This window comes from Coturnix japonica, chromosome 1 (assembly GCF_001577835.2).
Source record: "Coturnix japonica isolate 7356 chromosome 1, Coturnix japonica 2.1, whole genome shotgun sequence".
NCBI classification, from domain to species: Eukaryota; Metazoa; Chordata; class Aves; order Galliformes; family Phasianidae; genus Coturnix; species Coturnix japonica.
This window is the reverse complement of record NC_029516.1, coordinates 13,497,626-13,514,482: the sequence shown is the minus strand read 5'-3', so window position 1 is coordinate 13,514,482 and position 16,857 is coordinate 13,497,626. Positions and strand designations below refer to the sequence as shown.

The 16,857-nt window shown below is 40.8% G+C and overlaps 1 protein-coding gene and 1 long non-coding RNA gene across 4 annotated transcripts in view; one reads left to right on the top strand and one right to left on the bottom strand.

Annotated features, from left to right (window-relative positions):
- Window positions 1–1,581: 1,581 nt before the first annotated feature.
- The window catches only part of LRRK2 (leucine rich repeat kinase 2), a 57,504-nt gene continuing 42,228 nt past the window's right edge, over window positions 1,582–16,857 (top strand). Inside the window, exons 1-7 of one of the 3 annotated variants that reach the window (XM_015851507.2) lie at window positions 1,582–1,937; window positions 2,017–2,102; window positions 6,097–6,203; window positions 8,621–8,709; window positions 10,071–10,205; window positions 11,704–11,838; window positions 14,929–15,060. In XM_015851507.2, the coding sequence (XP_015706993.1) occupies window positions 1,778–1,937; window positions 2,017–2,102; window positions 6,097–6,203; window positions 8,621–8,709; window positions 10,071–10,205; window positions 11,704–11,838; window positions 14,929–15,060 (844 nt within the window). In that variant the 5' untranslated portion in view covers window positions 1,582–1,777. Of the gene's footprint in view, window positions 1,938–2,016; window positions 2,103–2,994; window positions 6,204–8,620; window positions 8,710–10,070; window positions 10,206–11,703; window positions 11,839–14,928; window positions 15,061–16,857 lie in introns of those variants that run through there. The other 2 variants (XM_032442470.1, XM_032442469.1) reach the window with 2 other exon arrangements.
- On the bottom strand, window positions 7,807–9,683 carry LOC107308009. The gene is made up of 3 exons (XR_001552591.2): window positions 9,504–9,683; window positions 8,094–8,295; window positions 7,807–7,996 (listed from the first exon to the last, which is right to left on the bottom strand). It is a non-coding gene; the product is annotated as an uncharacterized LOC107308009 (long non-coding RNA).

Genomic DNA, 16,857 nt, shown 5'->3' with positions numbered 1-16,857 from the left:
TTTTCATTTACCTAATACCTGAGATTGAAGTTTGATAAACCACTGAAAGATGTTCGAAGCAGAAATGACCAGAAAAGAACTGATGCAGACAAGGCTCTTAAATGCAGAAGAGCAGAAACTCAGCACATGCATGTGGACTGCATCCAAGACATGAGAATTTATTTCCTTAAATCCACTGACATTCCAGTACGTAACTTATCCCAGTGCATCCTTATACAAACCTGAGAGGGGATTTGCATTCATTTGCCAGACAAAAACAACAACAACAAAATCCAGCTTAAAATGTCTTTTCTTGGTTTAGAAGTCATTCTTTATGCTTGAATTAATGGTTTTGCAGTGAGGAAAAACTTCTTATGAGTGAAATCAATCCATTTACTTCAACTTATTTCCGTTTTAGTCCAGATGTAATGAATTCCACACATCTCAGACTATCAGTCACTATTTCATAAGGCTGCCTCACATTTTGTCTCCCAGTGCTTTAGAGAGGGAGATACTACCAGCACATAACTCAACAAACTGAGCCCTAATTAGCAGACTGTAATTGGGATGCCGAGACAATAGTTTCTTTGTGCAGATGATGAGAGCAGCAATGTCTGAGCCTTTCAGGACCAATCCACCAGTATCAAGAGTGTTCAGAGGCATCAGCAAACACAGTCGCTTAGAGCTTATTTTGAGAAACTAATGACCTGTAAATCAGCTGTTCAATCACGCTTTTCTATCAATCAAACACCATAACCTGAGCACAAGCTTCAAGCAAATCCATACTCCTATCATGAACTGCCAAACTGTACTTCCAATTTCACAATTTAATTATTCCCTTAATTAATACTCAAAGCGCATACAACTCCTCTATGTAACACACACCACTTGTACTGCTCTTCTGAAGGTTGTTTACAAAGGTGCTGCTGCCCACATACTTTCCCTCAGGAAAGGGGCTGAGGTGCCGGAAGCATTGCCAGATTACAGGAAGATTGCATCAACCACAAGTGAAGCAATGCACGCTCAGGGCAGGAGAACCTCCTTATCTCACAACAGCAAACTCTCACTGCACAGCTTAGAGTGAAATTTTACTTCTACAGGCAACAAAGGTTTCTTTCAAGCAAACCCACAGACCTAACCAAGCCCATGGGGCCAAAACACTTGCAAGCACATGCCTTCCTTGGCCAAGGTTAACCTGCTCCTCCAGGCCCTCTGCATCACCTCAGCTGCCTCAGCTTCAGGAAAGGTCACAGCTCCTGCCCCAGCTTCCACTAAGAATCACTGAACTTCAAGGGTTGGAAGAGACCTCTAGAAATCATTGAGTTCAAGCCCCTCCTAAAGCAGGTTCCCTACAGCAAGCTGCACAGGAAAGCATCCAGGTGGGCTTTGAAATCTCCAGATAAGGACAACACAAGGATAACACAAGCTCTCCATGCAGACTGTGCCAAGAAGAAGCTCTTGCCAACGTTTGCACCAACTACCCAACCCTCACACGACCCTCAGCCAGCAGCTATTGGACTCTCGTGTTGTCAATCACTGAAAAAGAGCTGGCCTCCAGCGTGCGGGCCCTCGAGGGAGCCCCCTAATGGCGGCAGCGCTGCTCCCTCCTCACCTCCCTCCCACCCGCGGGGTTTGGCCGTAGCCGTGCACCCGGAGCGCGGGGAGGGGCGGCCCGAAATAGCCGGGTGAGGCCGGGTGACGCCGAGCGGCGGGACGGGCCCGCGTCGTTGGCTCTCCGTCCCCACGGGCCGCGTCTGATGGGGTGAGGAGCCCGTCGCGGGGGGACGACGACGCGGCCATGGCCAGCGGCTGCCCCTGGGAACGAGCGGCGGCGGCCGGAGAGGAGGAGGCGCTGAGGAAGCTGCTCGTCCGGCTCCGCAACGTCCAGGAGAGGAAGCGGCCGGAGACTGTGGTGCAGACGCTGAGCGACATGCTGGAGTTGGCGGCCCGGCAGAGCGGTAAGGGGCGGCCGCCGCCCGCCTGCCCTCCCGACCCCGCTCCGCCCGGCCCTAACGCGGCTTCTCCGTGTCCCCGTAGCTCCGCGGCTGTTCGGAGGCTGCAACGCCCACGTGCCCCTGCTGCTGGTGCTCGACCTGTACGCGGGAGCGGCCGGCGTGCAGCAGGTAACGGAGCGAGGAGCGCTGTGAGGGCGGCGGGGTCTGCAGGGTCTGCGGGCGCTTCACGGGCTGATCGTGGAGACGTTGAATGGATTGGGTTGGAAAGGACCTCAAAGCCTCCAGCCCCACTCATTGCCGTGGGCTGGCTGCCCCCCACCAGCTCAGGCTGCCCAGGGCCCCATCCAACCCGGCCTTGAGCACCCACAGCTCTATGGGCAGCTGTGCCAGGGCCTCACAGCCCTCTGAGTAAAGCATTTCTTCCTAACATCTAATTTACATCTCCCCTCATTTGATTTAAAGCCACCTTCTCCTTGTCCCTCCTGTAGAAAGTTGTTCCTCTTCTTGTTGATAAGCTCCCATTAAGTACTGGAAGGTCACAGTGAGGTGTCCCCCAGAGCCATCTCCAGGTTGAACAGCCCCAGCTCCCCCAGCCAGTCCACAGGAGAGGTGTTGCAGCCATCTGATCAGCTTCTGCTTCTGCTTGGCTGCCCCTACAAATGGTGTCCCATGTAAACAAGGGGTGCCACTTGACCATCTTGGTGCTGCTGCTGGGCCCACCCCATGAAGTGTAGGCATGTATTGAGCTCCTGACTGTACTGTGCCCAGAGAGCATTTACAGACTCCAGATGTGTGCAACTCACTCTCTTTGTGTATTAAATACATTGGTATGGTTACAAGATTTCTGGCATCCTTTACTTGTTCCCAGTCCACAAAACAAATCATGCTGCATATGCCTCTTAAATAATACTGTTGTGTAAGTTGTTGGGTTTTTTTTTTTAACTTCATAGACTTTAGCTAGTGATCAGAGCATAAAATTCAGATTAAAATATGAAAGGTTCTCTGTCAGGTTGCTGGGAAATAAAGAAGGATAAAGCAGTAATATTACTTTGTTTTTCAGGATGAAGCATATTAGATATGTCACAATTTACAAAACCGCTGCTGAGGAGTTCAGGCAAGGAAGTGAAAAGCATGAGATTGAAGCACAGCCAGGAGCAGATCTGAGAGGGTGGCATGAGGCTCTTAAGAATTCCATTAGAAAGATCATTTAGTTCTCATTTTAATAGTGGTATAAATCTCAACTTTGATTTGGTGCAGAGCTTTAAAATGACTTCTTTGCATTACTCCATTGTACTAAGGCATCAAAACAAAGCTCAGAGGCAGCGCAGAGCTCCAATCTGCACAAAATGCCATGGGCAGCTCTTTCTTCATGTTCTATTATAGTATTTGCAAACACCCACAGTGTCTCAGCAGGGCTGCTTTCCTTGCTGCACCCATTGCAACCTTTGTGAATACAAAATCTTATGGCAGCAGCAAGAGGACGTGGCCCCAATTTCGTTGTAGTCTCTTCATACTGCTAATGAGTTTTCATTGAATAAATTGATTGACCCTTTTGGCATTGCGATAAAAGTGACTCACATAACAGAGTAAGCACAGTGAGAGCTGTATCTGAAATGAGGATTTTCTTTGCCATCCCATACTCACCAATTGCAAAGCACTGTGTGCTGTTGCTGTTCCACCAGCTTGTACAGAGTCAATTTGCTTAACAGCTCAATATTTCAGGTGTCAGTGCAAGTCAGGCTATGGGCATAAGCCTTACTGCTCCTTTATAAGTAGAAAGAGACTGAGCTATAAGGTCAATACCACCATGAAGTAAAATAGACATCTTTTAAGTGAACGTGGCAGCTTCTTTATGCAATTCCTGGTTGACGCTGACTGGAGTGGGTTAGAAACTGTGGAGCGGAATTTGTACACACTTGAGGAAAGAGCAGCCAGCAGAGCTTTATTGTGTCACACAGAAGGGTGTGAGCTAATGTCATATCAATTCATTGCATGCTAGAAATGAAAAGGACTCAATTTAAAAATAACAAGAGTTTCAGTGCTGCTATCAGCTGTCTGTGTCTTAAAAGCTCAGATGCTTTTAAGAATATCTTTGTGTTCTGTGCTTTTTTCTGTCCCCTGTAACCTTTAGTGTTTCTGTTATTTAAAAAATCTCTGCTTGCTTATGGAACTGTAAATTGATAATGAGCTCTTTGTTATCTCAGACTGTGATTTTAATATTGTAAAACTGACCACATATCATTGGGTCACATGTTTGCTTCTGACTTCCCTGACTACACAGTCCTTACGAATGTTTGGCACACTTGGAGTCACAATAATGCAAGTAAAAGCGATCAATAGAAACATCAATATTACAGTCCATTTTAGTACAAAAGTTACTTCTGTAAAGTCACTGTGCTAATTTTCATTGGGTTCTAAGTTTAGCAGTTCCTATGGCAGAAAGTGGTATTTCAGAATCTTTTTTCAGTAGTCTACAGGGTATCAATTAATGGTCACCTCTGCAATGTATTTGTCTTGCAGATTTGATATTTGTTGCTTTGAACATGGAAAATTAGATGATATATAACCCCATATTGGGGAGCTTTGGTGGATGCTATTCTTCAAAAGTTGATTGAGACTCCGTCACACAGCCTAGACTAGTTCACAGTATCACAGTCTCGTGCGGGTTGGAAGGGACCTTAGAGATCATCATGCCAACCCCCTAATTTTCCTGACTGTCCACAGTAATTGGTTTACACTTCAACACGGAACAACTCAGCTCACTGCCTAAGCAAGGGAAAAGCATGACAACTGACTCATGGTTAAGCTCAAATTGCAAGTTTGAGCTGAAGAGTTAAATCGCCTTAAAATATTTGGCTCTGCAAATGTGCACTACAACAAAAGCAAAGCTACTGCAGACAGCGTGAACGTGGTGCCTGTGACCTATGAAGTATTCTCAGAATTCTCTTGCCTTGGGAGCTACATCACCTTTTTCATAGACGTGCCAAAGCGGTCATGAAAGCTGCCAAGTTTGTAGTCTGTGCTGCTTGTGTCTCTTGTCTTTCATGCTGCAGGATTAGAGATCACAGAATCTCTGTGAACTCTGCAGTTATACAGTTAGACTCCACAGAAAAGCCCGCTTACTTTCCTGTTTTTGGTAGCTGTCTTGTCTTGACCTTCTCTTGACTTTATATAGCTCTCCTGCTGAAATCTGGTTTAATTGTGCTTATTGTTTTTGAGCTATACCTAAATTATAGCATCATAGAATGGCTTGGGTTGGAAGGATCATCGTGTTCCAACCCCCCTGCCACAGGGATTGTTGTCTCCTATTTAAACCCTATTTTTACAGCGCACAGTTCTACTTCCACTTTTTGTTCTTTTTTTCTTTCTTTTTTTAACATGGCCAGGAATGCTTTGTTTCCATTCCTATACGTGAAATCTATTTTGTCTTGAACTTTTGACATTTCTCAGCTCTCTTCCTCTCTTCCAGTACAGCGGGGTTTTCTTGTTCATCAGCTAATTATTTTGTTGCATGGATTTTGCTCAGTGCTATCGTCCACATGTTCAGTTTTATCAGCTTGAAGGCTGATATGCCCAGCATGCTGTCATAATGATAAAGACCATTGTTCCACTATCAGCGAACAGATTTCTCCAGCATGGACAACCAAAGAGGAGCATTTTATTTCAGCTTATTTATCTTGTTTATTTCCAGCATTCTTTTCTGCTATTTGAAAGTCCAGGCACTTGACTTAGAGTGACAGTTTCCAAAACTGAATACATCTTTTCTCCTCATCATTTGCAATTAAGCATCAAATTCTTATGGTGAGTGCTGTGCTTCAGTGAAGCTGGAACAGCTGCAATAGTCCAGTGATCTTTAGAGGCCCATGATGGAATACCAGGGATCTCCTGTCTTATTTTTCTCTCTCAGCATCTCTTGTGTGTGTGTTCTCTAGCCTCAAGGTGGTGTGTTGTTCCAGGTGATGCACTGAGAATCATTAGCGTGTTTTACTTTCAGCTCTTAATTTTTTGTGTCCTTTGTCTTGTCTTGTGTTAATGAAACACCTCTCATTTAGCTAGGTATCTTTTCAGAACATGTATCTTCTGAAAGCCGGGGTATTAAAACACAACGCTGGGGTTCCAAATGGAGTATCTGTTCTACAATAACTGTATTATTATTTTACAGATGGGTTGGTCACTTCTTTGCAAACTGATAGAAATTTGTCCAAGCACTCTACAGAACATTGCTCTTAAGGACGTTGGGAAGGACTGGGAAGTACTGGGTGTTCACCAGTAAGTATGTTGTATGCAAAGAGTCTTTCAAAGTGTTTTATATCACGGCAACATAAATATGCAATAGGGTGCATTTATGTAAAGTTATTACATCAGCTTCTATATAAAGATTTTTATGGATTTCTTCAGGTTTTACAATAAAAGACTCACACAAACAGGGATCTTGTCTGTCTGTGTGCATAAATTACCTGATGGGGGGAATAAAGAAAACCGAGCCTCCTCTCTGAGATGTGCCCAGTGATGGGACCAGAAGCATTAGGCACAAAATGAAATAGAGAAAATTCCTCTTAAACATTAAAAAACCCAATCAGTTATTTTTTAATACTTTGGGATTGATCAGACACTGAAAAGGGTTTCTCAGAGAGGCTATAAAGTCCGAAGCCTTGCAGATATTCAGAACCTGACTGTCCACGGCTCTGCACAATCAGCTGTAATCGACCCTGTGCCAGGGATGGGAGCTGAATTAAGAGATCTTCTGAGCTCCTCGCCAGTTTCAGTGATTCTGGGATGCTGTGGCTCTGAAGATGTTTTATTTTAATAGACAGTATCACCTGGACAGTTTTGTGTGTGTGTTATTCACAAGTATGATGTGTTATATCCACAAGTCTCAAGTGGTATAGATCAAGACAGGGTGTTTCTTGCACCTGATCATGGTTGTCTGAAAATAAAGTGTTTAAAGTAGTCACCTCAATTACCTATGAAGTCAAAGGACACAGTTAACCTTCAGAAGATGATTCTTTCCATCGTTGCAGTGAGCAATGCTAAAGCAAGGCATGCTTGATTTGAACATGCCCATATCTCTCCATTGTCTGCTGAGGGAGCCTAACCAAAAGTGGCTGTGTTTAGATGAGATGAAGACTGGCAAAGGTTTACTGAAGTTGTTCCATAACACAAACGCTGGCTGCAAGTATAATACAAATGGGAGAGAAGGGCTTGGTCTGGTGTGCTCTCACTTTGACAGGTTGCCTTGTTCAGATAAAGACAGGAAGGAGCTACAGCCCTACGACTCTACGAGTAAATCTTTCTCTGCTTTTACAGTCTTCACCATACCCTTCCTTAGAAAGGCTGCTATTGTCATGTCACTTACATGAAGTTGTGGTACGTCTGTTGTGGTTTGTGTTTTTTTTTAATGGTGGCTAGAGTACAAAGTCAGCAGGGGCATGAACTGCCTTGTTTTTGTTGGAAAGCACAAGGGATTTTTTATTGCTTTTCATGAACAATAAATAACTGAGGTGAAGCTGTACCAGCTAGTTAAGATTTCTTTGTCAGGCTTGTTAATTAAATTATTCTGGGTGGTACAGTGTTTATCTCCTGTTCCTCAGAAAATTACTCTGGTTTTCAGCTGCTGTTTCATTCACAGTCTCGTGTTGTGAGTTATACATCCACACCTGTTGAGAATTAAGCACCACAAAGCCACCCACTCACTCTTTCCAGTAGGACTGGGAAGAGAAGCAGAGGGACAAAAGCGAGAGAACTCATCATTTGAGATAAAGACATCGCAATAAGTAAAAGAGTAAAAAATTAATAAAACAAAGGAAATGGCATAAAAGCAATAATTTACCACCAGTCCACCAATGCCCAGCCTGTCCGCAAGCAACAGCAATTCTTTGCAAACTTCCCCCAGTTTTATTGTTGAACATGACATTACATGGTGTGGGGCATCTCTTCGGTCAGTTCAGGAGAGCTGCTCTGGCTGCATTTCCTCCCACTGTATTGTCCACAGCTGAGTACCGAGCAAGGTGAAGAAATCTTCATGCTACTGTTTCTGCGTGGGTATGCATGTACACTCACGCCTGAAAATTGACAATAAAATGCATTAGGAAAGCTTAAGACTACAACATTTTAATCAGGAGGTTAAGGAACCGCATTTATGGGTGTTAGTTACTCTACCAGCTTGATTAGGGTGGTTCCTTGTTTTTGTTGATTCATCACCCAGATACTCAGTCCGTCCACTAGAGCTGTATACTTGGCCAAGAATTTGCTTCAGGACTGAAGTGCCAGTATCCAAAGTGTGCATACAGAAACGTCAGGGAGGAATCTGTTTAGAATTTGATAGGGTAGAATTCTCCAGGATGCTGTTCAAATCCCTTTGCTGAGAAATAAAAAATCCTTCATCATTCACTGTAATTTCACCCTTGCAACAAACAGAACACTGCCGTACCATCTACAGCCTGCTGCACCCCACTGCCCTGCTTTGTGTGGGATAGTTCTGTTCTGGATAACACTTGTCTCCTGTAAAATTAATAGAAGTATACACAATTAAAAGTTAAATGACTTCAAAAACTGCTGCTAATTTCTGTAACTGTTCTTGGTTTTTTGTTCTTTTTTAAGTAACTTTGATTTTAAAAGTATGTTAGTAGTTCTTTATCTATAACTCTTCCCTTTTTTTAATTGTTAATTTGTTTTTTAATTTTTAGGCAGATTCTTAAAATGCTTACAGTTCACAAAGGAAATGTAAATCTCTCAGTCATAGGACTAAAAGCATTAAATCTACTCCTGATGTCAGGTATTGTCCGTTTATTTTCCTACTTTATCTGAGCCTTTAAAACACAGAACTGTGATTCTGAATGGTTTGACCGTATGCTTTGCCCTGGTTTCTCAGCTTTACTCTCCAAAGTCATTTGTACTCATATGCAAAGTAATAACAGGACTGTTCTGCACCTTTTTTGAACTAGGCAGAAAGGAATCTTCTAATTGCAAGGCCATGAAGAACATGGCTGATTAATTCTGCCAGCTTGTTATTAGCATAGACACAAATACTTGCTGTATAATTAAGTTAAATAAGTAAGAGCTTATTCTTAGCGAAGTATAAACTTGGTGACAGTCTGACTTGATTCCTTTAGTACTGATTTGTAGACTTGAAAGGAGTAAAATCTCCTCTGCTGTATTTGTTATTCTGCCCTGCAGAGACCTAATCTTACCAAATACTGAGACCTTTTTTCCACAGTCCTAAGCTGTTGAAATTAAAGAGTGACTGCAAGGGAGGCATTCTGCTAGATTTATTCATGGTGGCATATAATACTATATTATTGTTCCACTGATTTTAGAAAACATTAGAATCAGCCTTGTTTACAGAATAAAGATTAGACTTTGTTTTTGGTACTTAAAGCTCATCTGGCTGTCCAGGTTTCTGCTATAAGCAGCAGTATGAGACAGGCACATTCGGAAAATGCTGAATGCCATTGATTAGTCTATTTTTTAAGATCGTTACCTCATGAACCTGATTTCCTCTTCCTTTTAATTATAGACTTAAACTCTCATTCCAACTATCTTAATTCAGAAAAATATTTCAAATTGTACCTTGTCATGTTGTCAGAGAAGGCTGCTAGTTTTCTTTCCATCTCTAAGCCCAGAAAGTTGAACTGCACTCCAGCTGGAAGTGATAAGCCACAATGGCCAAGAGAGTGCAAATAGGATTTCATGATACAGATGGACAAATGTTATGGTTCACCACATTTGCTTTCCTCTGTAAATGTATTCCAGCTCTCTTTATTGCAGCAATTTTATTTGTCAGTGAAATTCTTCAACTTGAAAGAAGTGTCTTCTTGAACTGGTTAATTTTCTACCAGTTTAGCAAGTTGAACTGGCTCATTGAGAGGTCTGACAAGTGCCAGTGCAAAGTGGGAGCAAGAGTGTGGAGGGGAAACTTATCTTTTTTGCCAGTAATGTTTTAGAAAATACCAATTGTATTCTAAAGTATGACCTTGAGAAATAGCAGCCTCTTCTGTTCTACAAAAACCTGGATTGGAGCCACCTGAGCAGAATTAGGAGCAGAATTAAAGACTTTGGGATTGTAATGGTTAAGTACAGTGCTTCAGTAAACATGTTGAGAATGCATCAGCTCAACATATAATCTCTTCTATTTAGATGTAATTGCTTTCCTGCTCCTGGAGGAAGAAGTGGATGTGTTTTCCTTGGTATTTAATGCCATGCACACCTTCCCTAAAAATGAAGAGATCCAGCAACATGGATGTAAAGCATTATACAAGCTTTTTGAAAAAGGTACTTGTGTCTTGTGTGTTATTAAGTTAGAAGAATTTATAGGTTGGGAAGGGACTGCAGATACCTATTTAACTGATAAATGAGTATGAAAAACGTTGCTGCATTTCTAACTGATGGGATTCAAAGCTAGGAACAATGGAACAAAGAGCAGTGATGTTTGATTTTAATTCTCAACAAGCAAGGCCTCTTACTTAAAGACTGATAAATGTTGGGTTGCCAGGAAGGTGTGAACAAGTCTAAAAACAATCAAATCTTTGCACTTTAGAAGACACATCCTTCTGCTTTTGATCCTGTTAGTACTGAACATTAATTATATGTGAGTGCATATTGTACATACATATCTGTACTGCCTTTCTTTGGAGGAATTATGTCACTATGTATTTAATTTTCACAAAGTTTTTAGGAACTGCATATGTGTTATGGCCAACAATGCCATATATAAGCAGTTTTTCTTTGTATTGAGCTTCTTGCTTAAAAATGAATATTGAGAAATACTACTACTACTGCTACAACTGCTGTACTCTTTTGCTTCAAAGACATGCAGTTCTTCATTCAAAGAGACATCCAGAGATCTCCAGTTAATCAGATCTCTTCTTTCTGGCATCATTTTATGTTGCTTCTTTTTCTAGGTCTTTCTCCCATGTGTGTGCCTGGAACTATTTTCTGCTTTTCTTTCCCTCTTTCACTCTCCCAAAATACTTCAAATCTGCCATTCTTTTTTTCTTCAGACTCCACAGATGCTTCAACTTCTTAGATTTTCTGTGCATGCTTTCTGTAATAAGTGGTTGATTTCTACAGATCTACAAACTCTTCTGGTTATGGAGCTACATACCTTCTTCTCAATGGCAGTAATAATAAAAGTTCCCTGGCTGCCCCTGGCTACTTTAACCTGACTTTCAGATACCTTCTCAGTTATCATAACATGAATGTTTGTACCTTTATCACAAAACTGATTCAGAAAATGTTTCTGCTAAAAAAAATTCAAGCATGGGGTTTGTTCTCCACCTGGATCACTGCACAGACTGGTTCACTGCACAACTGCAGTTATGTCAGCAGAAATGATAGGGAGCACTTATGGAAAAAGCTTAAGCTGTTATTACAGTGAAGGTAAGATGTTATTAGAGAATGGTTGTAGTCTTTATGGAAAGAACTCCATTATCAAAAAATTTGATAATTGAAATAAAATCATGGAGTATATGAAATGACATTCCATCACCGTTTTAACTGTATTCCATTACTTACATTCTGTCTTGGGGAGGAACACCTGAACTTTGTTCTCTGAAAAGGACTGAAAGGCAATTTTGCAAAAGAAAGCATTTAGAAGTCAGAACTCAGTTACAGAAGGTTAGTCTAGAAAAAGCTCCTAGTAAAGTGGCTCAGTATTTGTAAAAGGAATCTTAATTGAGGAGAATGGAGAGTACAGGTATAGGAGTATCTTGTATCAGAATATGAATTATTTCCTTAAAACATACTGTCTTTCTTTTCCTTTTTAATTTAGTTCCAGAAGAGCAGCTGACTGAATTTGTTGAAAGCAAAGATCATATGATCATACTGGAAGTATTTAAAGAGTTCCCAGAGAAAGAAGAGGTGATTCTTCCTGCACTTTATTCATTACATTCCTTAGCTGGTCCAAGTAAGTGCTTTATTGAAAACCATTCTTCCCATATCTTTCATCAGCTCGCCTCAGTGCCTGGTAATCTTTCAGTGACAGTGAAGAAAATAAAATTTCCATGTCTTTCTAGAGATAAACTGATGTTAATGCTACAGAAATGGTGACTCATTTTGCCAGAGGGTACAGCTTTGCAGTGAGAATTGGTTGAGAGCTGTCAGGCAAATCACTTGTTTGTTTTCTGTGGGAAATACTGACTTGTAATTTTTAACAAGACTTTTTCTTTCTCAGCCATTTTTATAATAATTAAATCCCCCTAAATGAATTTTTCTTCTGCTCAGAATAGGTGGTGACTAAGATACTTATCATAGCTGTAGGGGTTAAATTTCAAGTGCTCTGCCTTTTAAAAATGATCGAATAATAAGATTTATTTACTGACCAGATGTATATTCAGTGAATTTATGTAGCCTGTAAAAAAAACATTGCTGGCAGAGGCTATTCCACAGGGGAAGATTTCCCAGTGCAAGCCAGGCCTGAGAAATGGTTTTTGGCTCAAGCACCCCTCTGATCATTCAGTGATGTCTGCAATGAGGAACATGTATAGCACTGCACACATTGTGGAGTCTCATGGTGCTTTGTGCATCCTGTCCATATAGGAAGCATGCTGGCCCAGAGAATGCCATAAAACAGGAACTAGGCTGTAGTTTCCCACATTTCATCAGACTCTGAGCTGTTTAGTTTCTCATTCACAAGCTTTTTGCTTTTGCAGTTTGTGTTTAAAAATTAAACATTCCTTAAGCCAGAAATAATTGCACTTTAACCCAGTAGTTATTGCCATTTACAAAGGAATCGGGTGCCAAATTTTAAGGACTTCTAAAAGAAATAATTACTTAGATAAAGCATAACGGTTCCAAGAGGAGACCATGACAAAGATTGGGTTCAAGGTAGGTGTTCTTTTTAGAGTTAGCACTTTTAATTTTTGATGTGAAAGAGTGAAAATAGGGAAAAAAAATAGTTTGTGCATGAATATGCAAAGCAAGGCTACTTAGACCAGCCCGATGCTATTACATCACACACTACGTGCACCTTGGAGGAGCCTCCTTGGAGAAAATCATTCAGTACACACACAGGCTTTGTTCCAGCTCATATGACATGAAAAATGGAATGGTGGCTGTTTGTTCAAGTGCAGTCCAAGAACTCTTTCTAATCTCAGTCATCTTGGCTGGGTGAGAAATTGCTTTACTGCCAGCTGTCCACCAGAGTCTGTAGGGAAGTGATGTATCACATGGATTTTGCCATTTCAATGTTAGTCATTGGTGTAGGAAGTTCTGCATGAATGTGCACAAGAACTTCTTTACCAAAGTGACAGAGCACTGGAACAGGCTGCCCAGGGGGGTTGTGGAGTCTCCTTCTCTGGAGATATTCAAGACCTGCCTGGATGTCTACCTGTGTGACCTGGTGTAGGGAACCTGCTATGGATGGGGGGTTGGACTCAATGATCTCTGGAGGTCCCTTCCAACCCCTGTGATTCTGTGATCTGTCCAGGCTTCTCCTATATTTAATGGGCACCTCCAGGGGGAATATTACCTCAGGCTAACAGAGGTACCTGTTATTCCCTGAATTATGGACTGCTCAGATCTCCTTGTCAGTTTCTGTGTGATCCTTGATGTCCAAATTTTGGTGGTTAAGATTAGATGAGACACATTCCATCTCCTTTTCTCAAGCTGGTCCTGGGAAATGGGGTCTCACTGTGTATGTAGCACTGCTTTGACCTTGCAGGATGTAAATATGCAGTTAATTATGCTTTCTCTGTGGTCAACAATTTTAGAATCTTATGAATGTTTTAATATATTGATTATCACCTGTGAATTGATGACTTCCTGTGAAGTGTGCAAAACTTTAAAAGGTATTTTCCAGTTAAGAATGACATTACTAAACCACCATTATCTTGGAAGCGTTGTGAAAACTACCTTCCTTTGCTAATAGAGTGATTCAGAAATGCTTTGAACCAGAACTTCCTGTTTTGATTTGCAGGATATCATTATATACAGGATACCAAACTGTTGAAAAGAATATTAAGAAAGTTTGTAGACTTCTGTAGTGCAGATCTGATTCTCTTGGCATCAGTGACAGCATTCTCTATCATTTTTTGGGGCCAGGATTTTGTCCAAGATTATCTACTGCAAGGGTGCTTTCATGCACGGTGTTCTTAATTAACATAATGCTATTTTGTTTTTAATTACTAAATGCAAGATTGCTGTCCTGTATAGAAAAGGGTGCGTTCCATTGTTTTACTGGATAGTTTGACTGTCCCATTGATTTCTTTATCTGATCTGCATAATGAACTGTAAATAGGGTGAAGTGACTGAGCTCTGACACTTGTTACCCAGTGAGGCTGTGGAATCCCTGTCCTTGGAGATATTCAAAAGCCATTTGGTCATGGTTCTGGCTCAGGGTGATCCTGCTCGATCACAGGGGTTGTTTCATTTGACCTCAGAGGTCCTTTCAGTCTCAACCGTTATTTGAATCTGTGAAATAAAGAATTTGAACTGACTTCCAGAATACTATAGGAACATTAGGTGAATATTTCTATGCCCTCAATACGTAACAGTCATTTTGTAGAACTGATTTGAACCAAATTCAGACTTGGTAACATTCACTCTAAAAATGAAAGAAAACAAAAGAGGAACATGGTTAAAACAAATAAATGACATCTATTAGAAAAGAGAATTTTAGATTGTTTCTCAGCTGTATGCCCCTGGGAATATTTATTGTAATACTGTAAAATATAATATTGAACTAGTATTTATAAATCTGTTCCTCTTTAAGACACAAATAGTAACTGAGGAGATTCCTGTTACATGGTGTGGTGTGAAATGGAAATAATCCATGAAAGTTAATACAGACTCTGAACTTAAGGAATTATTTCCAAGTATTGAAAGTCATTAATGCTTTCTACAGCAAGACTAAGAAAAAATGGCACCCTTTTCTCATATTGCAAGCAAAAATTGAAACACAGAAACTGCTTTCTAAATCTATGTAATGAAAGTCTAATTACAACATAATTACTGTTTTTTTTTTCTCTTAAGAAGTAATTTTTGTTTGTTTCTTTAGCCAGCAATGTTGAAGTGCTCATGTCTGGAAATGTTCGCTTCTACAATGTTATAGTAGAAATGATGAAAAATTTCCCCAATAGCGAAACTGTTCAGGAAGTGTGTTGCTGCTTGTTGCATAAGCTTACTGTGGGTAAGTTCACAGTTTATGTGTTTTTCTTCTGATGTTCAAAAGACCTGCACTGCATTCATTCCTGCTCACTTGTGGTGCCAGCCTCAGGGCCCCCTGCCTGCAGCCATGAGAGAAGCAGTTTGCTGGAGTTCCCTTGGCTTTGGTACTTTGTTTATCTCAGCTAACAAGTGTTGGTGTCACATCAAGCAAAATAATAGTGATGTCTAAAAGGCATTTGATATACCTCTTTTCAGCTCTGTGCTATCTCTTGCTGTTGTAGTAAGCTCATCTGAGCAGTTGCTAAGGATTGTGTAATAAGAAGTTCAAATGAAAATAAAAATGTTTTTCTCTCTGCTGTATAAAAAAAGATGGTGAGTAGCAGCTGGAGTAGCCTGTGCTGCATGGCAGGGTCCTCATCATTCAGTCAAGGTCTTTCTCATGAGTTAGACTTCCCACTTCTTGCAGGTGGTGCTTCAGATGCCGGTACCACTGCACAAATCCTGTTATCAAATCAATCTCATCCTGTCACCATCTGTTTCCTCTCCTTCATGCAGATATTGTACAGAATACAGATAAAACTTGAGTGCAACCCAGACCAACTTCCACTTCCTCCTCCAGAAAGCCAAATAAACATTTAAAGAAAGCATGGTGGCTTCTGAGGTGGTATATGCAGCTCTTTGTCAAGAGGTGATGTTACCCTTGAGCAGGTTCTTGTGCAAGGCCAACTGAATGGTAACAGGGCATTTGTGGGGACACAGCAACTTCATTGACATGCTATGATCCTGCACTATGTGCAACCAACCTGATTTCATGGCTTCTGTCAGCCTGGAACATGCATTTGTCACGAGTGTTTACTGACCAACAAGTAATAGTGGCAGTTAAACAGCCACGAGATCTATTACTTCTTCTTTCAGCTTAACAGATGCCTTTCCTCTTGATAAGCAGTCACTCTGGGAGGGGTATGGGAAGAGGTGTCCACAGCAGCAGGCAGTGAGGGAAACAAGAGTGAAGTTGCTAGGCTGTCCTTCCTGCCAACCACATGAGACTGGTAAAGAAGTGGGGTTGGCTTTTCTTGTGCATGTAATTCCATTTTTGAAGCTCAAATACAGGTATTTCTCCAGTACTTGAGAAACACTGATACAGATTTGAATTTCACCTTTCATGCTGCTAGTGTGATTCTCATTGTTACAAACTATGGCTAAAATTAAATATCAAAATAGAAACCGTAGCTGTTGAGCTGTATTTTATCAAGTGAGTGTTGATATATTATGCATAAATTGAGAAGTTATTTTATTTTAGTTTTCTTACTTTCATTTGTGGAATTCCTTATATTCAGTGTTCAATATGTACCATACAGCTTGTGATAAAAGCTGTGCTTTAAATACATTTATCATGAAAAGCTAGTTTTTCTTCTGTTCTATGATGTATGTGTTCTGGATTTACAAAGGTACATTTGATCTATTTTACAAGGATAAAATCAGAAGGCAAGGCAGGGTTAAAACACTCTCTTGGCAGGATAAATCAAATCATTGCAGGAATTTAAGACCATGATTGCTTTTGCTTCCTGGCAGGAAGTCTGCAAATGATACATAGACTGTATCCTTCTTATTTTGCTGACAGCATATATTTCATTTTGCATTAAACCTCATTCTTTGTGTTAAGAAAACATCACAAAGAACTTAGATCCCAGTTTTTTTTTTCTTTGTTGTATTCTTTCCTCATATAAAATAATGATATGTGAATAACCCTAAAAATACTTCAAGAGTTTGTTACACACAGTTTTTGCATTACATATTGAGAAATTATGCTAAATGTATT